The sequence below is a fragment of the Chrysemys picta genome, chromosome 9 (genome assembly GCF_011386835.1).
Source record: "Chrysemys picta bellii isolate R12L10 chromosome 9, ASM1138683v2, whole genome shotgun sequence".
Classification (NCBI taxonomy): Eukaryota; Metazoa; Chordata; order Testudines; family Emydidae; genus Chrysemys; species Chrysemys picta.
This window is the reverse complement of record NC_088799.1, coordinates 55,059,366-55,085,376: the sequence shown is the minus strand read 5'-3', so window position 1 is coordinate 55,085,376 and position 26,011 is coordinate 55,059,366. Positions and strand designations below refer to the sequence as shown.

The 26,011-nt window shown below is 45.6% G+C and overlaps 1 protein-coding gene and 1 long non-coding RNA gene across 7 annotated transcripts; both read left to right on the top strand.

Moving 5' to 3' along the window:
- Positions 1-1,436: 1,436 nt before the first annotated feature.
- D2HGDH (D-2-hydroxyglutarate dehydrogenase) lies at positions 1,437-24,665 on the top strand. Of its 6 annotated transcripts, none has more exons than XM_005295756.4 (10): positions 1,437-1,594; positions 4,352-4,761; positions 6,959-7,016; positions 9,064-9,203; positions 9,910-10,103; positions 17,342-17,510; positions 18,302-18,445; positions 19,701-19,843; positions 21,797-21,962; positions 24,241-24,665. In XM_005295756.4, exons 1-10 carry the CDS (start codon positions 1,452-1,454, stop codon positions 24,498-24,500), a joined length of 1,827 nt encoding a protein of 608 aa, XP_005295813.3. In that variant the 5' UTR covers positions 1,437-1,451; the 3' UTR covers positions 24,501-24,665. The 6 variants fall into 6 exon arrangements, with proteins under 6 accessions (XP_005295813.3, XP_005295814.1, XP_065413207.1 ...); XM_005295757.5 differs by lacking the exon at positions 1,437-1,594 and adding an exon at positions 1,727-1,922; XM_065557135.1 differs by lacking the exon at positions 1,437-1,594 and adding an exon at positions 1,761-1,922 and having other exon boundaries at positions 4,352-4,621.
- On the top strand, positions 11,900-13,692 carry LOC135973518 (uncharacterized). Its single transcript, XR_010590397.1, has 2 exons — positions 11,900-12,676; positions 13,091-13,692. It is a non-coding gene; the product is annotated as an uncharacterized LOC135973518 (long non-coding RNA).
- Positions 24,666-26,011: the final 1,346 nt, after the last annotated feature.

The window sequence follows — 26,011 nt, the reverse complement described above, 5'->3', positions numbered from 1 at the left end:
GCTGGGGCCCGAGCTGGGCCGGCGCTGCTGGGGCCCGAGCCGGGCCGGGTCCGGGCTGGGGGTGCTGGGGCCCGAACTGGGCCGGAGCCGCTGGGGCAGCCGGGCGCTGCTCGGCCAGGGTCGTGCTCTCCTCCTCGCGTCCCCCCGCCCCAGCTTACCTGCTGCTGCCTCCCGCTTGCCCCTGCTTCTTTTCAGACTTCCCATGAAGATCTGATTCGTGGGAAGCAGGGGAGGGGGAGGAGCAGGGGGGCGGAGCGTTCAGGGGAGGGGAGGAGGGGGAAGACAGCTGCGGGGCCGGACAGCGTGGTAAGGCTGCAGGGGATGGGGGGAGCCGGGAAGGGGCTTTGGGTGCCCAGCGGTGCTTGGCCGCCGCTTTTCTATCTATAAATAGCCGACCAGGGGGAAATCCCGGACATTTTTAGATTTTTAAAAATCCCCCCCAGACGGCTATTTATAGACTGAAAAGCCGGACATGTCCGGGGAAATCCGGACATAAAACCACTAACCCAGGAACCTATCCTTGTAACAAACCCCGATGCCAACTCTGTCCACATATCTATTCAAGTGACATCATCATAGGACCTAATCACATCAGCCTTACCATCAAGGGCTTGTTCACCTGCACATCTACCAATGTGATATATGCCATCATGTGCCAGCAATGCCCCTCTGCCATGTACATTGGCCAAACTGGACAGTCTCTACGCAAAAGAATTAATGGACACAAATCTGACATCAGGAAGCAAAATACTCAAAAACCAGTGGGAGAACACTTTAACCTGTCTGGTCATTCAGTGACAGACCTGCGGGTGGCTATATTACAACAGAAAAACTTCAAAAACAGACTCCAACGAGAGACTGCTGAGCTGGAATTGATATGCAAACTAGACACAATCAACTCCGGTTTGAATAAGGACTGGGAATGGCTGAGTCATTACAAACATTGAATCTATCTCCCCTTGCAAGTATGCTCACACTTCTTATCAAACTGTCTGTACTGGGCTATCTTGATTATCACTTCAAAAGTTTTTTTTCTCTTAATTAATTGGCCTCTCAGAGTTGGTAAGACAACTCCCACCTGTTTATGCTCTCTGTATGTGTGTATATATATCTCCTCAATCTATGTTCCATTCTATATGCATCCGAAGAAGTGGGCTGTAGCCCACGAAAGCTTATGCTCTAATAAATTTGTTAGTCTCTAAGGTGCCACAAGTACTCCTGTTCTTCTTTTTGCGGATACAGACTAACACGGCTGCTACTCTGACACCAGGGCTGTTATTCTAATCACATCATAGTTCTTTGACTGTGCCAGGACTTCCAATTCTTCCTGCTTGTTTCCTAGGCTTCTTGCATTCGTGTACATGCACCTAAGATAACTAGCCAATTGCCCTACATTCTCAGTATGAATCAGGAGGGGCTCCCATGTTGCACCCTCCTCCTCTCACACAGAGATGACTTCCGTCTGTGCCTGCAGCTGGGTATGGCCCTATCTGTGTGTGTGCACCAGAAGAGACTTGAGGGCTGCATCAGCAGGACAGGGGAGGAAGCCCGGGCTGGTAGAATGGGTGGCACCAGTAGGACCCCAAGATATCAGGTAGCACCTTGGATGGGGTGGTCTAACCCACCCTCCGCCCCTTCACCCACCTACCGACACCCGGTATATGCCTGGGGGAGGGGGTGCGCTGGAGCAGTTCTGCGCATTTGTAGCACTTTGCGTCACCGCTCCGGGCCTCACCCCCTTCGCTCTGACTCCTGGCTCCGCCCCGTGATTCCCACTCTAACGAGGCGGCCTGGGGGGAGGGATGTTCTCAGAGGACTTCGCGCGGGAGACGCCCGGTTTCTGGTCGGCTGGACGCAAAGCGGCTGGGGGCGCCTTTGTGTGACGTGGCGGGCGAGGCGAGGCGGCCGCAGTCCCGGGCTCGGTAATATAACGAGTGGCAGGCGTCGCGCGAGCACTAAGGGCGGGCGACGTACTACAGCCCCGGGCGGGCAGCAGCTGCTGGCCCACCCCGTCACCCTTGCAGTGTGGCCCCCAACGCCCTGGCAGTGTGTAGCGTGCTTCCCCCCCCCCCCCCCCCCCGCTGAGGCAGTGATCAATGTCCCCCATCCCCCCCAATGTCTTGGCAGTGGTCGTCATCGTCCCCTGCCGGTGAGGCAGTGTGCAGTGCTTCCCCCCCGCCCATGTCTTAGCAGTGTGCGTTCCCCCCACCCCACCCCCGGCTAAGGCAGTGTGCAATGCTCCCTCTGCCTCCCAATGTCCTGGCAGTGTGCAGTGTGATAGTCATGGTCCACTCCGGTTGGCTGGGAATGCTGCCCACGACACACAGTCCCCCACAGCACACACAAACAGACCTGTCTTGGCACGCCAAGCTGCATGCTTGATGCCATGCCCCTGCCAGATGGTAGACCAGTGCAATGAGTATCTACCTATGGCAGGACTCCACTGTAGGAAATAAGGATGTATCCCGTGTGACCATTTAATAAAAAGGTGAGATTCTTAGCGTGGAAATGTTTCTCAGCTGTATGCTCCATGTTGCCATCTCTCCAAACACACATACAAAAGAGATTCCCAGTGATAGCTGGGCACATACTGAAACAGCTGCCTCTGAACATACGGATCCCAACGGGAAAGCTCAGCTTTTCCAAAATCCCCTCGCGTGTCCTGTGTGAAAGGCTGAGCATCTGAGCAGACAGATGCTTTGGGGTTGGTAACAAAGTTACTGGAGTAGCAGGTTCTTATTCACACCAAAGTAAGTAGAATAGAAAATGGGTCAGGTTTTTATATATATATATAACTGTTTAAACCTTGTTTTAAAAAGTAGCAAACTTGTTAATTTTATTCTGTTACGTGCCACACACATTTTTGTCCTGCTGTCCAATTCAGTGTCTATTACCATTCACTTTTTGGGGGGTTCTTTTATCAGCATAACCATATGGGCATAATGTGGCAATAATTGGCAGTGGTACATGCTGATTGGGCCTGAATCAACATAGGAACTTTGTTTTCTCACAAGTTTTCTGTGGGCAGTGGAGCCAGACCCCTTGTAAATGCTGCGTTTTGACATTGGCTTGTGGGCATTTAGCTATATGTTGGAAGTGGGAGGAGGAATGCAAACTTGTCAACAATAAATGCCACGGACAAATGAGTATACTCTTGATGTGTCCTGTTTCCCTATAAAAGCCCTATTATTTGATCTAGAAGGGGCAGATAGCTAGGCAATAATTTTGTTTATATATAACCAAAGTTTTATCTTGCTTCTGAAACTGATTGGATATAGTCAATAATTCTATCTACTTATTCCACTGAGCATCCAAGCACTTTCACTGGTTTATTCACATCACATCCAGCACTCCAGTATATTATTGAAACTTGCTGATTGTACAAAGAAAGATGATGGTTGACATTTTAATCAGTGTTTAATACTATTATCGTAAAAAATGGTAATGAAAGCAGAGAGGATTTCTTTGTTTGACTTATCAGTTTGCACTAAGTCTTTAGTTCTTCCACACCCTTTCACTGGTCACTGGAGTAGTTAACATCTGCTCCTTGTTGTGTGTGTGTGTGTGGGGGGGGGAGTACCTGAATTGTAATTTCTACCCAGACAGCCCCCAAATGGTGTTGATTGATCAGATATGTGTTCTTTGGATTCTTACAGATTAATAAGTATCCCAGTTTATAGATTCTTGCAAATGTACCCAGTGTCATGGGAAACACACAGACAGGGGTCTGATTCTCAACTGCATTGTGCCTTGGAGTGGAGAATCAGGCTTTAGGAGTTTATATATGAGTACCTTCTCAAGGGCAAGATGCAGGGGAAAAGCAGGCTTGAGCTATGGGTAGAATTTGTGAAAAAGACCAGTCATGTCATGTGCAGCGTAAGGGCTGAGGGCGTATGTTCTCAGGAAGCAGCACATGAGTAGGTGTATTAAATATGAAGCTTTATCCTTCAGTGAAAACAGTTTTGAAGGACCTTTACAGCACATTATAATACATGCAGTTCTCAATGAAAGACATGATATATCATGTATATTTCATCAGGAATTTTCAGTAATACTAGAAGCTTTGGTTTCCCTCTGCTTCCCGTATATGATCCTACTTCAGTCTGGATTTTCGTAGGTAAGAGATGGGTTGATTGTGTACAATAATATAATGATGATCCTGAAACTCTCCTATCTGCAAATACGAACGACCTTTTACTCCCTACAGGAGCTAGGTTTTCCCTATAGTTCTGCCTCCATAAAGAACAGTAGCAAGTCAGTTAGTTGAAAAATCTAGTTTTTTATGCATACAGGACCTGGAGAGCAGCAGGAAGAATCAAAACTGGGTGTTAATTCTCTTTTTGCATTTCAGGGCAACCATGACAGTTTACTCTCTCGTCCACCTTCGTTTGGTTTGGTGCTGTTGGACCCTACCAAGATGGCAGATGAACGGCCATAAGAGACCCTTGGCAGTGTGGACCAGTGCTACTGCTCAGTGGACACTTAAGCAGAAGAAACCAGCAGAGCTATACAGGATACCAGTGTCCAGGCCACCCATCTTATCAGGCACCAGTCTACTGGGCAAGGGAGCTCTCTCTACAACCTCCATCAGCCCCAAGGAAGTGATGCTGACTAGTGAGCGGTATGGTGTGCAGAGGCTGCCCTTCTCTCATGTTTCTGATAGTGATTTAACTTTTTTTGAGCACCTTATACCTGGTAGAGTCATCACAGACCCAGATGAATTGAGACCGTTTAATGTGGACTGGCTGCAGTCAGTCCGAGGTAGGTGTTTTAACGTTTTGACACACCCTACCCCCTTTTCACCATGATTAGCAGTATGAAAAATCTGCAGGCAAAAACATCAACTCTGGTGCCAAGTTTGTGCTGCTGCTTATTTATACAAATCCTACAAAATCAAGTTTGGTTATTAGAGCTGGTGGAAATTTTTCATTCAAAAAATACTTTCCTATTTTTTTGGTCAAAACTCTCATTTTTGTCAGAATTTTTCATTGGAACAGAAAATATTTCCCAATCAGCTCTTTTGATTAACTGTTAAATTATGTTTTTGTTTACATATACCCAAAGTTTTACCTTGCTTTTGAAATGGTTCATTTTATAGTGAAATTCATACACTAAGCGGTCAATTATGTTTTAATTGATTCTTTTAGAGTATGATATCTACCTTAAAAATAGGAGTGTTCATTTGAAATCTTCAAATAGTCAAATCTTTCTTTGATTATCCTAAAGATGGAGCTATTGGATGCTGTCCCTGAAAATTAGTCTAAAAATGCAAGAGTGCCTGTAGATTTGTGAGAGCTCTATAAAGTACTTGCCTTGTATCATCATTAAACTCACTGACCCAGTGAGTATTTAGAACAAGGTGTTAAAATACCTTACAGTAGGGTATGATTCTTCAGTCTTCAACACAGCTGACTTATTTTTGAGAAGGTGATTGTTATTGGAGTTTTCTTCTCTCCACTTATTTATTCTCTTAGCATGGAAAATGGCATACGTTTTCCATGGTTGCCAATGCCAAGCCAGTGAAGCAGAATGCCCGACTGAGCAGAGCTAATTTAGGAAATTTAAAATTTGTCTCTGTGGAGTAGACCAATGATTAGGGCCCTAGCAAATTCACGATCCATTTTGGTCAATTTCACGGTCATAGGATTTTTAAAATCATAAGTTTCATGATTTCAGCTATTTTAATCTAAAATTTAACGGTGTTGTAATTGTAGGCATCCTGACCCAAAAAGGAGTTGGAGGGGTGGTATTGCAAGATTATTGTAGGGGGTGTTGCGGTATTGCTACCCTTACTTCTGTGCTGCTGCTGGTGGCAGCGCTGCCTTCAGAGCTGGGCAGCTGGAGAGTGGCGGCTGCTGGCCGGGATCCCAACTCTGAAGGCAGAGCTGCCATCAGCAGCAGCGCAGAAGTAAGGATGGCATGGTATGGTATGGCCACCCTTCTTCTGCTCTGCTGCCTGCAGCGCTGAACCCTCAGTCAGCAGCCGCCACTCTCTGGCCTCCCAGCTCTGAAGGCTGCAGCGCAGAAGGGTGGCATGGTATGGTATTGTCACTCTTACTTCTGCACTGCTGCTGGTAGGGCACCCAGCCAACAGCTGCCACTCTGCGGCCACCCAGCTCTGAAGGCAGCACAGAAGTAAGGGTGGCAATACTGTGACCCCCTCCCCCTAAAATAATCTTCCAACCCCCAGCAACTCCCTTTTGGGTCAGGACCCCCAATTTGAGAAACACTGGTCTCCCCCCCGTGAAATCTGTATAGTATAGGGTAAAAGCACACACAAGACCAGATTTCATGGAAGGAGACCAGATTTCACGGCCCGTGATGCGTTTTTGATGGCCGTGAATTTGGTAGGGCCCTACCAACGATTTACCTAGTTTGGTACCCTGCTTTTTCTGGTAGACTATGTGTGCAGTACTTCCTGGAGAGGTGAAAGTCACCCATTATTACATCTGGCCAGTTATCCAAGTTCTGTGGGGAAAATTCCAATCACATGAGAGCTGGTATTTGTCAAAACTATTGCCATTTAATCTCTCTTATTTTCTGACCATCTCATGTCCTCACCATAGCAACATACTCTGACTAATTGTAAAATGAGAATAATGATACTTACCTTTTTAGTAAAGTGCTTGGAGAGCTATAGATAAAAAGCACTATATAAGAGCCAGTATTATTCCTGTTGTTATGGGACACAGCTCCCTTTGCAGCCCATCAATGTCATTTCTGATCACTGAGTTTGGTTACTATTGGAGCATTGCAGGAACGTGTTTCTTCCATGATTTTCCCTGTACTGCTAGATCAGGGAACAAGTAACCTCACCTCATAATTGAAGCTCATGGTGCAGATGACCCTGGCATATTCTGTTGCCACTAGTGTCAGAAATACCAAAAGTGTTGGGTTTTTCTTTTTGGCCACAATCTTTGCTTCAGATTGATTTTACCATACCTTGCTTTAATTGCAGGCTGCAGTAAGATGTTACTGAGGCCACGGACAGCAGCAGAGGTATCTGAGATTCTCAGGTAATTTACATCTTTTTAACTGATCTTTGCTACTTAGTGCTTCTATTTTGCTATCTCTGAATTCTGTCTTTGCTCTACTCTAACAACTTTCTCATTATATCATTTGACATTGCTACCAGATTTAATCAAGAAACCAGGTAATGTGCATGAATGAGCAAAATCCAGTCTAACTATGGAAGCTAGACCAAGAGAGCTTTCAGATGGTTAGGGAAAGTAATGGGTTCCTAACTAGCAATGTGATCACTGAGAACAACTAACAAATGTTATAAATGCCAAATGGGAAACATCTGGCTCCTCAGATCCACACACCTGTGGCCCTGATTAGAAAATCCTAAGTAGTAGTGTGTGGGGGTGTGTGTAGGGGGCGACGTCTCATCATTAGTGATTTCTCTGCTCCACTGAACTGACCTAATTGGAAACAGTGCCAGTAGCAGAAAGGAACAACCCTCAGAAGGTCACAACAGGCTCAGGCTGAAGGAGAAAAATAGCCAAAGGGGAAAAAGGAGATTAGGAGAACAAAAGGAAAATAAAATAAGAGATTCAAAATAAATCCTATGAGAGAAACCTTGGGCCTGATCCCAGCTTCAAAGAGCTCCTGAACCTGAAGGTCTGATCCTGTATCCATTGAAGTCAATGACAATACTCCCCTCGGTGTCACTGGGTGTAGAATCGAGCCCTAATTTAGCAGCAGTACAAAGGCTCACCACTTGGTGGTTCAGTCAATTAGAGGTTGATCACATTTTACAACAGTGTATGAACCCAATACCAGGTGTTTTACAACAAAGTGTGAAGTGATCCTAAAACCTTCTACCATCAAGGTCTGCATTTATGAAATATTTCCTAGTACACTGCACCTTTGTACACTTAATACAACTGGAACTTGCAGGATTCAGGATGTCTCTTGGTTCAGCAACAAAAGAATAGCATATTTTCCTAGTTCTAAAAGGTTTTAGAGGAGATTTTTAAAGTGCATTAGTTACAACAAGAGAAACTAAAAATATTTTCACATAACTAGATAGTACTTACCCTGAGATGCATCCCAGCTCTGTAAGAACTGATTGTGGCACTTTACCTTCTTGAAGGCCCCTTGCTAGTAAACAGCTGTTCCTGATAGTATCCTGTATTCCCTCTAAGAGCCTGAATTGGCCTTCTGTTCTTAGTCCTTCCTTAATCCTCCACCCTGTGCATGTGTATGAGGTCTAAGCAGGGAATTAACTTAGACTGCAGTTTTGGAATTCGATTGTAAACTCTGTGAGGCAGAAACCTGTCTTTTTACTTGTTCTGTAAGATTCCCTGAATGCACCCACAGTTCTCTATAAATAAGGCTACATTGAGTTCACAGAAATCACGGATTCCGTGACTTCCATAGATCTTTGTGACATTTTCTAACCTGAGGCTGGAGCTCCCAGCCACCCCCGCCCCCACAGCTCCCAGCCCTCACCCTGGTGGGGGGACCCCGCATCTGCCCAACCATTTCGCACGGCGGGGGAACTCCCCGCAGCTGCCCAGCGGGTGGCGGGTGGCTGACAGACGCTGCAGTTGCCCGGCAGCGGGGGAACTTCTTGCTGCTGCCCAGTCCCACAGGCAGGGGGACCCTGGAGCTCCCACACACCACTGCGCTGAGGGACCCAGGAACCCCAGCAAAACCAAAGAAACCAAAATCCCATGCAATGAAATGAAAAGAACACACAGCAGCATGATAAAGATGTGCTAACAAAGGCAGTCACGTGAACAATTAGTTTCTGTTTGGAGTAAAAATATTGCATTGTACAACTGAAACTGCAAAAAGAGGGATGGTCCTACATTTATATTCCTTTATCCAAGGCCTGTTGGCATCAGCAGGATTTGTGCTTTCTCACTCTCTATCTGAAACCAGCCATTCATCTCAAATTCAGCTTTTAGGACTGAAACAATTAGCTTTAATGAGGACAACCGATTCATCCAACTGCATGTGTGCATGTGAGAACAAATCTCCCAGAGGCATGAAGAAGGGAAGTGGGGCATGGCTCTGAGCAGTGTGACTGTTGAACAATGTGTTCCCTTTCAGGTATTGTAACAAAAGGAAGTTGGCAGTAAACCCCCAGGGAGGTAACACTGGCCTTGTGGGGGGCAGCGTTCCTGTCTTTGATGAGATTATTATCTCCACAGCTCTAATGAACCAGGTCATCAGCTTCAACAGTGTGTCTGGTAAATATATTTCTTCTAATGTAAAAGGGCTCATCTTTTAATCCTCTGAAAGCTGCCCTCCTTCTGAGAGGTGCTTAGTATAGCATCAGCAGGGATTCAGACCAACAGCACCACGAGGAGGCAGCAGGGGCTTCCTGAATACAGGATTCTTCTGATGTTGTTTCTGATAGTACATGGAGACTGGGGGAAGGGAGAGGAGTACCTGCACTCATTCCAGTATCTGTTTAAGAAATCCAGATGGGATACTATCTGGATCTGATAGTAAAGGGTAGGACATAAATTACAGTGGTATTGAAGAAAGGATCTGCCAGGTTTATGACCAGTCTGCACTGGCATTTGTGGAGGAGAGAAATGGGAAAAGTATGCATATGTGGTTGGACTTGGGGAATGAGAAAACCTTTGGTTGATTTGAACATTTAGGTTCTTAAAAAGTTGAGGTAAGGGAAAATTAAAGGGAGAAAAATATTTGGTACCCCTGTTTTCCAGATACCAATCCAGGGCTTTCTCCTCCTGAAGTCAGTGTCAAAACTCCCGTAGACTTCAGTAGGAGGGAGATAGAGCCATGAGAAGAGTTGTTTTGGATTTGAATTGTACCATCACGGTAGAAGTTTTGGAGAAAGGGAAGGTCCTAGTTGCTTACAGTTGTCCTGCATCTTTAGGAGACCATTTCTTTGTTTCAAATTGTAGCTTGATTCTTGTGTTTCAGGAATCCTTGTTTGCCAGGCTGGCTGTATTTTAGAGAACCTGAACCAGTATCTTGAGGAGCTGGACTTCATCATGCCACTTGACCTTGGAGCCAAGGGCAGCTGCCACATTGGTGGTAATGTGGCAACAAATGCAGGCGGCCTGAGGCTGTTGAGGTACGGCTCTCTTCGAGGGACAGTTCTGGGACTGGAAGTGGTAAGATGAGTGTCTTGTAGCTGCTTTCTGTATCTGAACTATTTTCCATCCTGTATCCTGCTGCCATCCTGTTTTTATATTCCTGTTGTTCTAGAAATGTACATCATGACACCAAGCTGGGAGGGGTTGCAAGCACTTTGAAGGGTGGAATTAAAATTCAAATTAACCTTGACAAATTAGAGAATTGGTCAGAAATGAACAAGATGAAGTTTAATAAAGAGAAGTACAAAGTATTACACTTAGGAAGGAAAAATCAAATGCACAACTACAAAATAGGGCATAACTAGCTAGGTGGTAGTACTGCTGAATAGAATCAGGGGTTACAGTGGATCACTAATTGCATACGAGTTAACAGTGTGATGCAGTTGTGAAAAAGGCTAATGTAATTCTAGGGTGTATTAACAGGAGTGTGGTATGTAAGACAGGGGAAATAGTTGTCCTGCTCTATTCAGCACTGGTGAGGCCTCAGCTGGAGTACTGTGTGTCCAGTTGTAGGCTCACACTTTAAGAGAGATGTGGACAAATTGAGAGAGTTCAGAGCTAAGTTCCCTGTAAGCTGCGTGGCTGCGCTGCAGGCTATCAAGGGCTGTATAGGCGGGGAGAGGTGCCCCTCCCCCAGTCCAGGCCTGCCGGAGCTGCCGAGGAGAAGAGCCCCTCCCCCAGCCCAGGCCCTCTGGAACTGCCGCGACCGGGAAGAGGAGCCCTTCCCCCGGCCCAGCCCAGGTCCGCCGGAGCTGCCGAGGAGAGGAGCCCTTCGCCCAGCCCAGGCCTGCCAGAACTGCCACTGAGGAGTCCCTCCCCGGCCCAGCCCAGGAATGCCGGAGCTGCTAGGGAGAGGAGCCCCTCCCCCGGCCCAGCCCAGAGCTGCCAGGCAGAAGAGCCCCTCCCCCGGCCCAAGCCTGCCAGAGCTGCCACAGCCGTGGTGAGGTGCCTCTCACCTGGCCCTGAGCTGCGGTGGGAAGAGAGGGCTGGGGGGAGTCCTCTCTCCCCGCTGCAGCCCCAGGGCAGTCTGAACCCCAAACTCCTCATCCCCAGCCCCATCCCAGAACCTTCATCCCTAACCGGAGCCATCAGCCCCTGCACCCAACCCTCTGCCCCAGCTCTGAGCTCCCCTCCCGAACCCCTCATCCCCAGCCGCACCCCAGAGCCTGCACCCCCTGCCAGAGCCCTCACACCCCAACCCTCTGCCCTAGCCCTGAGCCCCTTCCTGCACCCCAACCCCCTCATCCCTGGCCCCACCCCAGAGCCCTCACCCCCAGCCAGAATCCTCACCCTCTGTCCCAGCCCTGAGCCGCCTCCCACATTCCAAACCCCACCCCCACCACACTTCACCTCCATATTGGTGCACATAACAAAATTCATTCTTCACATGGATCTAAAAAATTAGAGAGAACACTGGTCCAGAGGAGAGCAACAAAAATGATAAAAGGTTTAGATAACCCAGACTATGAGAAAAGGTTAAAAAAACTGGGATGTTTAGTCTTGAGAAGAAGAGGTTGAGAGGGGGACCTGATAAGTCTTCCAGTATGTGAAGAGCTGTTATAAAGGGGACTGTGATCAATTCCCCATGTCCACTGAAAGGAGGACAAGAAGTAATGGGTGTGTCAGATTTAGGCCTGGTCTACACTAGTCTGTTATTTCGGAATTAGCCGAGTTAATTCGGAAAAAAAAAAGATTCCGTCCACATGACCAAACAATTTTTTTCGATTTAAAGGGCTCTTTAATCCGATTTCTGTACTCCACCTCAGCAAGTGGAGTAGCGCTTAAATAGAGATTGCAATCCCGGGTTAAAGGTATTGTGGACGCAATTCAACGTTATTGGCCTCTGGGAGCTATCCCAGAATGCTCCTTTGTGACCGCTCTGGACAACACTCTCAACTCTGATGCACTAGCAAGGTGGGCAGGAAAAGCCCTGGGAACTTTTGAATTTCATTTCCTGTTTGGTCACCATCAGCACAGGTGACTGTCAGCACAGGTGACTGTCAGCACAGTCCACCATCACAGGCAACCATACAGAGTCCATCATCACAAGAGATCATGCAGTCCCGGATTTGTAAACGAGCTCCAGCCTGGTCCGAACGGGAGGTACTGGATCTCATTGCATGTTGGGGAGACGAGTCTGTTATAGCAGAACTACGTTCCAAAAAAAAGGAATGCAAATACATATGCTAAAGTCTCCAGGGCCATGACGGAAAGAGGCTACTCCAGGGACACAGAGCAGTGTCATACAAAAATCAAGGAGCTCAGGCAAGTGTACCAAAAAGCCAGGGAGGCGAACAGGCACTCTGGGTCACCGCCCCATACATTCCGCTTCTACCGTGAGCTGCATGCAATTATGGGGGGTGACGCCACCACTACCCCATCACTGTCCGTGGACACCTGCAAGGGCGGAGTTGCACGGAGCGAGGAGGAAGAGTAATTGGAGGACGAAGAGGAGGAGGACAGTGTGCAGGTGGCAAGTGGGGAATGCGTTTTCCCCCCTAGCCAGGAACTATTCTTAACGCTGGAGTCAATAGCCTTCCCCCACTCTCAAGGTGGGCTCCCGGACCATGACCCTGGAGCAGGTACTTCTGGTGAGTGAGAGCCTGATCGGAGCCACGTGGTGGGGGGCGGGGGGGAAACCCAACCGCGCTGGGATGTTCGCGTTTAGTTTAAAGGGCTCATCCCTGCTCAGAGCCTCATCGGAGCCACGCAGTGGGTACGGGGGGGGGGAGAGGGGGGTGTTTGTGATCATCCCAGAGAGCCCGCAGGCCCTCCTTTTATATGGCAAACCCACCAGGCATTGCTTGCTATGGGAAAGGGGGCCCAGCAGTTTGAAAGCATTGAAATGAATGTAGAAGAAGCAGAACCCCACGTGCCCCTAGGCTGCTTGCAAGCTGAATTCTGTTGCCCGGCGATGTGTGATGGCTTACTCACACCAAAGTGTCCCCTTTGTTCTCTGAAATGTATCTTTTAAAATACTACCCTCCCTTTTTCTTCTCCCGCAGGTGCAAATGTTTCAACGCGGCCCCTATCTACTCCATCCCAGTGGCTGGTCCAGATTAGAAGGCGGAAAAAATGAACTCGGGACAACATGTTCGCCAAGCTCATGCAGTCCTCTCGCACTGATAGGGCCCAGCTGAATGTGTGGAGGCAAACAATTGCAGAGTCCCATAAGGCATTACAGGAACACGAAAAGAGGAGGGACGCGCGCAATAAGAGCAGGCAGGACGCTATGGTCAAGCTCATGGGGGAACAAACTGACATGCTCCGCTGTATGGTAGATCTAATGCGGGAAAGCCAGCAAGACCACAGACTGCCACTGCAGCCCCTGTATAACCTCCCTCCCTCCTCCCCAAGTTCCATAGCCTCCTCACCCAGATGCCCAAGAACACAAGGGGGGAGGCTACGGGGACCCACACACTCAACCCAGAGGATCACCCAAGCAGCAGAAAGCTGGCATATGCGAACTTTTGATTTGGTTTCTGGACTTGTCCTTCCCTCCTCCTCCACCCCCCAACCCAATACCGCCCTCCCCCCCTCCCCGGTCTACCTTCTGATTTCTCTCAATGTGTTGTGCAACAAATAATAAAGAACAGTTTTTAAACAATTTTGACTTTATTTTCTTTCATATATATAGGGGGCGGGTAACTTCAAGAGAAATAAACACAGCTGTCACGCCGTACCCTGACCAGTCATGAAGCTGGCTTTCAAAGCTTCTCTGATGCGCAGCGCGCCCTGCTGCACTCTTCTAATCGCCCTGTTGTCTGGCTGTACGAAATTGGCTGCCAGGCAAGTTGCCTCAACCTCCCACCCCACCATAAACGTCTCCTCCTTACTCTCACAGATATTATGGAGCACACAACAAGCAGCAATTACAATTGGAATATTGGTTGTGCTGAGATCTAACCAAGTCAGTAAACTGCACCAGTGCGCTTTCAAACGTCCAGAAGCACATTCTACCACCATTCTGCACTTGCTCAGTCTATAGTTGAATTGCTCCTTACTACTGTCGAGGATGCCTGTGTATGGCTTCATGAGTCATGGCATTAAGGGGTAGGCTGGGTCCCTGAGGATAACTATAGGCATTTCAACATCCCCAACACTAATTTTCTGGTCTGGGAGGTAAGTTGTTCAAACAGACCAGAGTTCCTGAAGATGCGAGCGTCATTCACCTTTCCCGGCCATCCCACATTGATGTCAGTGAAACGTCTCTTATGATCCACCAGTGCTTGCAGAACCATGGAAAAGTACCCCTTGTGGTTTATGTACTGGCCGCCCCGTTGTGCCGGGGCCAAGATAGGGATATGCGTTCCGTCTATCGCCCCGCCGCAGTTAGGGAACCCCAGTGCATTAAAGCCATCCACAATGGTCTGCACATTTCCCAAAGTCACTACCCTTGATAGCAGCTAGTCAATGATTGTGTTGGCTACTTGCAGCACAGCAGCCCCACAGTAGTTTTGCCCACTCCAAACTGATTCCCGACTGACCGGTAGCTGTCGGGCGTTGCAAGCTTCCACAGTGCTATGGCCACTTGCTTCTCAACTGTGAGGGCTGCTCTCATTTTGGTGTCTTTACACTTCAGGGCAGGGGACAGCAAGTCACAAAGGTCCATGAAAGTGGCCCTACGCATTCAAAAGTTTCGCAGCCACTGGGAATCATCCCAGACCTGCAACATTATGCGGTCCCACCAGTCTGTGCTTGTTTCCCAGGCCCAGAATTGGCGTTCCACGGCACGAACCTGGCCCAGTGCCACCATGATCTCCCAATCGCCACATGCCATGCTTCTAGGAACGTCTGTGTCCATGTCCTTATCAGTATAGTAATCGCACTGTCGTCGCTTCCTCGCCCGGTTTGCAGGTACTGCACATACTGCTGGATAATGCGCGAGGTATTTACAATGGTCAAAACTGCAGCGGAGATCTGAATGGGTTCTATGCTTGCCGCGCTATGGCGCCTGCACGGGTAATCCTGGAAAAAGTGCGCGAAACGTAGGAGAGCTGTTCAGTTCAAGATGGCTGATAAAAGGCGGTAAATGGTTGTCTTCTGTAACTTTCACGGAGTCGGGAAGCTCGCTAGAGCTGCAAGAGCGGGAGAGCAGAGTTTGCGGTGGAAGCAGTGCGGCTCAGTTCATGATGGCCGAAAAATGGTGGGGAATTGTTGCCGTCTGTAGCTTCCACGGGAGCCCAGGACCGACAACATAGAAAAAGCAGCAGAAGCTGTGCGGCTCAGTTCACGATGGCCGAAAAACGGTGGGGAATTGTTGCCTTCCGTAGCTTCCAAGCGAGCCCAGGACAGACAACATGGAAAAATTAGCTAGCGATGCAAGAGCAGGAGAGCAGAGGCTCTCGAACCACCAGCTTCCCAGCTTTGTACCCCAGAACAGTACCATCCTGCCCTGGTCAAATCTGGCCAGTATATGGGTTTAATGCCCAGTCCGTCTCTCCCTCAGTGTGAAGAGCACCATGCACATTTGTGGTAACCAAGCTGAGATTTTTCCCAGACACCTTAGTCAAATGCACTCTGTTTTGGATTAAAACATAAAAAAAGTTTATTAACTACAAAAGATAGATTTTAAGTGATAGCAAACAGATCAAAGCAGATTACCTACTAAATAAACAAAAACGCAAGCTGAGTTTAACATACTAGATAGGTAGGATATGAATTGGCAAATTCTCACCCTAAGTGATAAACAGGCTGGCAGATTCTTAAGGCACAAGCTGCCTTTGCTTAGCGGCTTCAGTTTCCCAGGTTTTCATACACAGGCTAGAAATCCCTTAACCTGGGACCATCACTTCTGCCAGTTCAGTCCAAGTATTACGTCCAATTTTGGGCCCCCAGTTACAGAAAGGATGTGGACAAATTGGAGAGAATCCAGCGGAGGGCAGCGAAAATGATTACGGGGCTGGGGCACATGACTTATGACGAGAGGCTGAGGGAACTGGAGTTATTTAGTCTGCAGAAGAGAAGAGTGAGGAGGGATTTGATAACAGCCTTCAACTACCTGAAGGGGGATTCCAAAGAGGATGGAGCTAGGCTGTTCTCAGTGGTGGCAGATGACAGAACAAGAAGCAATGGTCTCAGGTTTCAGTGGGGGAGGTCTAGGTTGGATATTAGGAAAAACTATTTCACTAGGAGAGTGGTGAAGCACTGGAATGGGTTACCTAGGGAAGGGGTGAAATCTCCATCTTTAGAGGTTTTTAAGGCCCAGCTTGACAAAGCCCTGGTTGGGATGATTTAGTTGGTGTTGGTCCTGCTTTTAGCAGGGGGTTGGACTAGATGACCTCCTGAGGTCTCTTCTAACCCTAATCTTCTATGATTCTATGATATAGGGCTGAGGCAGACACCGTGCATGGAAAATGTCAGCACAAACCATTAAGGTTTGTCAAAATAGGTGGTGCTACCAGCCTATTAGTGAAGTTCAGTTAAAACACAGAAAAGTCTTGTCTGAATGTCTTGTAGTTTTATTAGGCTGTAAAATAGTCTGCTTACTTCTGGAAGTCCTGGTGTTTGGAACATTTAAAGATAGACTGAAAAATTCACTAGTATGTTTATTATAAAGAACAGTATTGGCGAGGGAAAGGATTACATGACCCAGGTAGTCTTTTTCATCTCTAATGTGTCTAAGAAGTCAAGGCAATCTTTAACTAGAGCATATCTGTTAGAAACCCATCCAATCTTCGTTTAAGGGCTCAAATGATGGAGAACTTCCTACTTCTGATGATTAATTACCCTCACTGTTTCAAAATTGGCACTTTACTTTCATTGGTTGCATCAGCTGTCCTAAGCTAAAAACTATGTACAATGACTGATCATGTCCATTGGAGAAAGATCACTGATTGGTATGAAAAACAATCTGTTCTTATTAGTGTAACTGTTCCTTGCTTTTCATGCGACACATGAGCAGAGCATGTACCACTAAGGAAGAGGAATTTGGTGGAGCAAAATGGGCACCATGTAGATGGGAGAAAGCTCTCCCTGTCCAAGGCTATGTGGAAGAAGTGATAGGGAAAAAGTGTGGGGAGGGACAACAATTAGAGAAGGAAAAAAGAATATAACCACGTTGCAGCATTGAAAGATAGAGCCCTGCAAATTCCATGGACCATTTTTGTGGATCGGATGTATCCGTGCAGGGCTCTCTTGAGAGGTTTGCTGCAGCTTCTTATCATCTTGTCTCTTCACACCAGCTCATCACCTGTGTGTATTTGCGTAATTGGAAATGAAGGGTTTATCAGTATTGTTTCTTTGTCCTCTGCCAGGTCCTGGCTGATGGCTCCATTCTGAACTGCTTGGCTTCTCTGCGGAAGGATAATACTGGCTATGATTTGAAGCAGCTTTTCATTGGATCAGAGGGGACTTTGGGGATTATTACTGCTGTCTCTATCCTCTGTCCACGGAAACCCAAGTCTGTGAATCTGGTCTTCTTAGGTAGGCTCTGTCCCTCTCTCATTCTCCAGCAGTGGTGTTGGTAACCAGAAACAATATACAATGGTGTTCATACAGTATCAGAGGACCAAGAGACTGATTTGGGGTATATTATTGGAGATGAAGCTGCCCTGTGATCCTGGGAGCTGGTTTTTAATAACTTGACTGCTGAAACCAGTGACAGAAGAAGCCGGGGAAAGAATGAGAATTGAGAGCGAAGGCACAAGTCAGTAAACTGCTGTAAACCACCAACTTGATTTTATTTCTAATAACAAAATGTTTGAGAGAGTTTGGTGGTATGTATTAAAATACTTGTGGTCACTGGGATTTAGCAAAACTCTCTTATCTGTGGTATTCCTGTCACCATGCCATTTGAGCTTTGGCTTAGCTCTGGCAGGCAAAATGTCATTCACAGGTAGAAAAAGGGTAGGTAGAAGTGGAGAAGGGAAGGGACCCAGTGCTTAGCTGTACTGGTTATATTTTGCCTCACCACCCTTCTGGCCCAGACAGATAAGTGGGGAATAGGGACACGGTGCCCTAAACATCTTGATAGGATCCAAGGTATCCTGTTTTCTAAAAATCATTGGCATGAAAAAGACCAGTCAGGTAAGAGTTGCACCTGCATGGTCTACGCTAAACATTTATCATCAAAAACATTTCTAACAGTGTTCTGTGTAGCACACATCATTAATTATTATTTACTGGACCCTGGACAAACTATTTTGAGCCAGGTAGTATTTTTCAGTATGTTAGCAGTTTTAATTTTCTCTGTGCTATTTGTTGTCTGTGGAAAGGTTGTCAGAGTTTCTCGCAGGTTCTTGGAACTTTCACTACCTGCAAAGGCATGCTGGGAGAGATCCTGTCTGCATACGAATTCATGGATGACAAGTGCATGAAATTGGTTGAGAACCACCTCAAACTGTCCAAACCAGTGACAGGTACTAGAATTAATGTACTGTGTATAGACAGGTGATCTGGAGTATAAGGCTGTGCTATGAACCCAGGTATCTAGATGTTTTATTGTGCTGTGGAAAAAGACCTAATATCTTCTGGGGATTTCTTTTGGGAGGAGGTAGGGAATGCTGGGATAAATATTTAGCTGATCTAAATAAAGGTCTCTCCATAGGTGAGAGGGGAGTCCAGTATCCAGGTTCACTGAAGCCTGGACTTCCCCACACTGTTCCACCACTGCACTCCAACCCTACCATGGAGCAGCTAGTCTCCTGCCTAGGTCAAGAGAAGTGTTCAGCCTACATGTTCAGTTATTAAGGGGGTCTCTCCAGAGATAGCAAAAAGACAGCTTTTCATAGGGACATTGTCTGGTCCCTTGGAGTAGGAAGGAGACAGCAACCTAATAAATAGACTGAATAAATTCCAATAACATTGTAACATAATTTATCACTGAGCAAACTTCCCTGTCTCCCCAGCTTAGTCACCCTGAGACATTCAAACAAACATTACATGAAACATAATTTTTTCTGTTATTTTGGGGGGAGTGTTATTTTAAGTTATTGGGCCCATCTCAACAGCAGCTGCTACAATAAAGAGTGATTAAAACAAGGGCAGTGCATAGAGCATCTGATGTAGCATCAAGGCTATAGAGTAGCAGAAAGGGATTCCTCAGAGGGAATCTATGTGAAATGCAGCAGGAAAGGGCAATTTCCAGAATTTTGGACTTTATTTACATTGGTTAACTTGAAGGAAGCAGAAGATAAGCTGCATGCCTTGTAGCAGAGTTTATTTCCATACAGATGGAAAGTATCACTCTGAAACATTCACTCTTAAACACAAAGCAGATACTTTGACAAGATCAAAAATATTTGCAGAATTTCCAACTCTCGAGTACATCACATCCATTGTGCTCTGTCTAGAGCTCTCTGCACTCTAGCCAATGCAGAGTGCAGAGCGGCTGTTCATGAGGGAGTCTTCCCACATATCCCAGCTCTGGAGGCATTCCCAGCTATTTCAGTCCTGCCTTGGCCAGCAGAATTCCTATAGGGAATGGTGAAAGGATTTTGAAGGTTGGGAAGATAAGTTATCTCAGCCCTCTACCTTATACAAAAGGAGTCACTGTAGAGAATGTTGCTTTATTTTTAACCCAGTGACTTCTCAAGATGACCTTTTAATTGTCTGAATTAAATCCTTATTTTCTACTACTGACTGTTCTCTTGTTCTGTCCCCTCTCATTTCCAGGAAGCCCCTTTTATATTTTAATTGAAACATCAGGCTCCAATTCTGCCCATGATGAAGAAAAGCTGAACAACTTCTTGGAACATGTCATGGCCTCTGGTTTGGTGACCGATGGGACTGTGGCCACAGAGGATAAGAAAATAAAGGTGATTCCCCCTCCAACACAAACACTCACGGAATAATTCTCTATTTGGGTTTGTACTTTACATTGATGAATGGTTAAACAGTTTGTTCTGTGGCTTAGGAGTTCTCAAGTTACCTGACATCAGGAGGAAAAGTTGTAGCTTGTTTATATGGTGAAACATATGCCAATATTTTTTTTGTCTGTTTTCAAATGTTCTACCAACATTTTCCTTATGGCCCTCCCTTATGATGTTAATGAGGAGGTGCTGAATTTTCTTTCTCTAGACATGCAATTTTGCTTGAGCACAAAGTAGTAGAGAAATTCCTCATTTTCTTAGCCAGCAAAACATGAGAACATAACATAAGAACATAAGAACGGCCGTACCAGGTCAGACCCAAGGTCCATCTAGCCCGGTATCCTGTCTACCGACAGTGGCCAATGCCAGGTGCCCCAGAGGGAGTGAACCTAACAGGCAATGATCAAGTTATCTCTCTCCTGCCATCCTTCTCCACCCTCTGACAAACAGAGGCTAGGGACACCATTCCTTACCCATCCTGGCTAATAGCCATTAATGGACTTAACCACCATGAATTTATCCAGTTCTCTTTTAAATGCTGTTATAGTCCTAGCCTTCACAACCTACTCAGGTAAGGAGTTCCACAAGTTGACTGCGCTGCGTGAAGAAGAACTTCCTTTTATTTGTTTTAAACCTGCTGCCTATTAATTTCATTTGGTGACCCCTAGTTCTTCTATTATGGGAATAAGTAAATAACTTTTCCTTATCCACTTTCTCCACATCACTCATGATTTAAAACAAAACAATAGAGAGAGGCTGACAGGTGATGGAGCTAGAATAACCCTATTCCTCTGTAGAAGTGGGAAGATTTGCAGTGCTGGACTACACCCTGACTCTCACTTCCTTGGAATATGTTACAATGGTGTGTATAGTGGAAGATCTTGTGTTGGACTGGACCACCTGTCTCTCAGTCTCAGCAGCATGTTGCACTCACGTATGGGAAGCAAATTTTGGGTACTAGCATGGAGCTGAGATGATTATTATTTACATTACAGGAACCCCTAGGGTCCTGTATTAGGGCCCTATTGTGCCAAGCACTGTATCAGCACATAACAGAGATGCCGCCATCCCAAGGAGTTTACAATTTAAATACAAGACAAGAGACAACAGATAGATACAGCAAACCAAAAGGAGAGTTGTTGTTTTTCAAGGAAACAATGAGACACTCCTGGTCAGTGTGATAAGCAGTGGTCATTGCACACCAGTTGCCTGACCACTATGATTTTTTTGTTGCCTTGTTGGCAGTGGAGAGTTTTAAAGAGGACAGTGAGGTGGCTTTGTGGATGTTTATGGGGAGATGCTTCCATAATCTTCCCCTTCCCTTGCAGCCAATGCACTGGTAGGAGATCTGAGTATTGACTCTAGAAAGAAAATTAACCATTCTAAAATATCCAGGAAAATGAAATGATATGTTTTCTCCTTTCTCTGAGACAGGAACTAAACACACTCAAAGTTGGATGAGAGCCCCGTATTTAGAGCCAGAGGCTGCTGTGGGTCAAGGCTGAGATGGTTTGTATGGGGCTGAGATAGCAGGGTGCTGGTAAGGCAGGACTGAGGTGCGTGGGAACCAAAGACTGCAGTAGCAGGGTACTGAGCAAGTCAGTTATTTTAACCACTACTGCTTTATCTGAAATTGCTGAATTTAGAGACCTCATGCATAGTTCCACCATATGATGGTGCCATTTTTCCAAACAAATATAAATGGATGTTTCCGAGAGCTGTAAGATAATACATATGCAGAGGGAGGACATAAGGCCATCACAGTAGCTCATATAGTTGGATAACAGTTCCCTGCCCCTCCCCCCCGTCCTCAAACTCCATGAAGAGTGAAATCTGATGTATTTGGTTCATTTTAATTTTCTCTCTCCACTTTATCCTGTTTGATCCAATGAACCACAGATGTTGTGGTCTCTGAGGGAGCGGATCACGGAGGCCCTAACTCATGATGGCTGTGTTTACAAATATGACCTCTCACTCCCTGTGGAGAGACTGTATGACCTTGTGATTGATACCAGGGCTCGACTGGGCAAGACTGCCAAGAATGTGGTTGGCTATGGCCATCTAGGTGAGTTGGGGAACATTACAGATTTCCTTTTGTAGCTTAGCTTCTAAGAAACGGAAACTAGATGGTATTGGCTGACAGAGCTATAGCTCTAGTCGGAGCTGTGAGGATTTGTTGGAATCCACTAATTTCTGACATGATCCCTATGCTAATTGAAAAATTGATTTAATAACATTAACAATCTGTAGCACAGTATAAGAAGTTATTCAAAGAGATGTTGCCTTGTAGCTCTTTATCCAGTGTTTTGGGTAGATTTAATTGGGCAATACGTTTGATCTGCATAGTCAAATAATAAATGTAAATGTTTGGTAGGAACCACTGTCCTCGTTAGAGGGAGTAGCAATATTTGTAAACCAATTATGGCCAAGCCATTAACAATCAGAAAAAAGTGATTAAAATAATGCAATTGAGAAAAAAAGGCTTTGGAATTTGCAAAGGGATATTTTGAAATTTATGTAAAAAGAACAGGAGTACTTGTGGCACCTTAGAGACTAACAAATTTATTAGAGCATAAGCTTTTGTGGGCTACTGCCCACTTCTTCGGATGCATATAGAGTGGAACATATATTGAGGAGATATATATACACACATACAGAGAGCATGAACAGGTGGGAGTTGTCTTACCAACTCTGAGAGGCCAATTAAGTAAGAGAAAATTTTTTTTTGAAGTGATAATCAAGCTAGCCCAGTACAGACAGTTTGATAAGAAGTGTGAGAATACTTACAAGGGGAGATAGATTCAATGTTTGTAATGGCTCAGCCATTCCCAGTCCTTATTCAATCCTGAGTTGATTGTATCTAGTTTGCATATCAATTGCCAGCAATGCCCCTCTGCCATGTACATTGGCCAAACCGGACAGTCTCTACGCAAAAGAATTAAAGGACACAAATCTGACATCAGGAATCATAATACTCAAAAACCAGTGGGAGAACACTTTAACCTGTCTGGCCATTCAATGACAGACCTGCGGGTGGCTATCTTACAACAGAAAAACTTCAAAACCAGACTCCAACGAGAGACTGCTGAGCTGGAATTGATATGCAAACTAGATACAATCAACTCAGGATTGAATAAGGATTGGGAATGGCTGAGCCATTACAAACATTGAATCTATCTCCCCTTGTAAGTATTCTCACACTTCTTATCAAACTGTCTGTACTGTGCTAGCTTTATTATCACTTCAAAAAATTTTTTCTCTTAATTGGCCTTTCAGAGTTGGTAAGACAACTCCCACCTGTTCATGCTCTCTCTGTATGTGTGTGTATATATATCTCCTCAATATATGTTCCACTCTATATGCATCCGAAGAAGTGGGCAGTAGCCCACAAAAGCTTATGCTCTAATAAATTTGTTAGTCTCTAAGGTGCCACAAGTACTCCTGTTCTTTTTGCGGATACAGACTAACATGGCTGCTACTCTGAAACCTGAAATGTATGTAGTGAAACTTGACTTCAGCGACTCCGGAGACATACAAATGGATTGCTTAACAGAGCTGAGCTGTCATTAGAAGTGGAGCAGTGATAAGCACTCTCTGTTTGAAGCTATTTCAGAGCAGTGTCTTTAAACAGGAGGTTGCCTAATAAAGGTTGTCTTTTGTATACATTTGACTATATTGATGATTTAGTTGGTGTTGGTCCTGCTTTGAGGAGGGGATTAGACTAGATGACCTCCTGAGGTCTCTTCCAACCCTAATATTCTATGATTCTGTGATATAACAAATAGGATTATTATTTTTAATTCGACTTATTAATGTCAAGAGTTCATGTCCCTTTTGGGAGAGTTCTTTTCTTCCAAAGTGAACATGAATCACTAAAAACTTTAGATTTATCTTGACTCTGTTAATGAGTTACATTTAAATGGTTGCAAAAATATAATTGGAAGAGATTGAATAATGCGGTATGGGTAAATTAAAATGTCACAGTCCTAATGAAGTAACTTTAGATAAATCTTTGCCACAAGAAATATTATAGCTGAAGTTCTAAAAGCACAAAATCAGGAAATGGAAAGTTATTTTAGTCTACATTGTGAGGGCTTTCTGATGGACTGTACTTCTTAGAGATGGCACAAGAGCTAGGAAACTTTCTGAGTTATTCAAGCACATAACTGTCTGAAGAGAGGAACCACTGTTTGTAGAATCCTAATAGACAGCTGCTCTCAGGACATAACATAGACTCTGCTGTTTTGTTACACAGCAGAGCCAATGATAAATTTCCATAGCAGGGTCACTCCGTTTCTCTATCAGAACCATCTCAGACCCAGCTCTGTTATGCTTTCTTCCAGGAGATGGAAACCTGCACTTGAACATCACAGCTGAGTCCTACAGCCATTCCCTGCTGAATGCCATTGAGCCATTTGTGTATGAGTGGACTGCACAGTATAATGGCAGTATCAGTGCAGAGCATGGACTGGGCTTCAAGAAGAAGCATTACATTCAATACAGTAAGCCACAGGAGGCAGTCCTTCTGATGCAGCAGGTCAAAGCCATGTTGGACCCCAAAGGGATTCTGAACCCTTACAAGACACTGCCAGCTAGTTCCTGAGTGCTTCGTGCTGCTGAGAAACAGGTGTATATCCTATTGTATCGACTGTATCTGTGTCTCATAACTGCACTTTAGACACTGACAGACTGAATAACAATTTTCAAAGTTGCTTTGCTCACTTTATGATTGTAATGAAATGGTAAAGGACTGCAATTCCTCCTCCCAGTATTGTCCATCATTGCACAAGCTCTGACCATCCAGAAAGCAGAGATCAGTAGCGGCCAAAGCCACACAGTCTTCCTCATGGCTCTGAAAGTTCAGACTGAGTATACATATATAAGGGGCCTACCTGCCAGTCCCTCCCATGCTGCAGTGCTTAGAACTATCTCCCATCCCAGTCCAGCTGGTGGAACCCTTGAAAAGCCTTAACTTTCTAATGCTCTGTTGATGGCTTTTCCACTCTACTTTAGATTGCTTCTGTTATTTCATTTATAGTCCATGCTTGTGGATGTTAGAGCTACATGCAGGAAGAAGAAAGTGTAAGCAGCATCTAGATTTGGTAGACCATCTGAGCTTTCTATCACTTTCTGCCAGTGGGGCAGTTTAAAATCTCTGTTCTTCTTACTCTATATAGCAAGACAATTTATAGCCTATTTTCAAACACAGGCCTACAACTTTGCAGGTGCAAATTATTACACCTGCAGCTTAGTCCTCTTCGATCTAGGTATGTGATTTGTGGGTGCAGTCAGCTGTGGAAATGGAAGATTGAATTCTGGTGGATCTCGGGGGTGTAAATGGCAGGATTATGGCAGTGATGTTCCTGATCCTGGATTATAGGTATTTGCCCCTCACTTGCTCATAGTTGTATGTATGTGGGGTAATCTTGGCACAGTTGGTAAATTCATGGCAGTAGTAATAATTTGCTAAGCTCCACTAGATGTCTAACAGGCAGCTCTTAGTGGGCATCCTGACCGTATCTTTGGCCCTATAGCTCCCAGCTGAGATCAGCCATGTTTAGAGCTTCTTTATAGCATTTGCCTCACTAGCACCAAGCCAGAGTTAATAATTTGTGCTGACACTTGGATACTACAGTTATAGGCACGCTAGAAATACTGTAGTTGGTACCCAGAGTAGGGTTTCCAGTAATGTCAACCCTTCAGTAATCTTTCCTTTCACACAGATAGTACAAACCTGAGATCAGAGGTATAAACAGCATCCCATCAACAAGACCCTGAGCCAAAGACAGCTTTGGGTTAACCAGGCGGAAGGCCTGGAGATGCCATGAAAGCACTGCCTTTACCAGGACAGAATTTTGCCCCTTCCATTCGCAGTGCCCTTGCTTGGTTTAAAAGACAATGTAATCATCCTGTGCACAGATCTTGTAAAGTCATAGAAGTAGATTGCAGTCTTATATTAGATTTTGGCTAAACTGGTGATTATGTATCAAACTAGACTGTTTTGATGGGAAAGATTGTATTGTGGCACCACGGATTAGAAGAGGTCAGTTTATAAAGACAGCATCTGGTTATGCTTGCATTTTGGTAATCCACAAGGAAGAGAAAGGAGAAAAT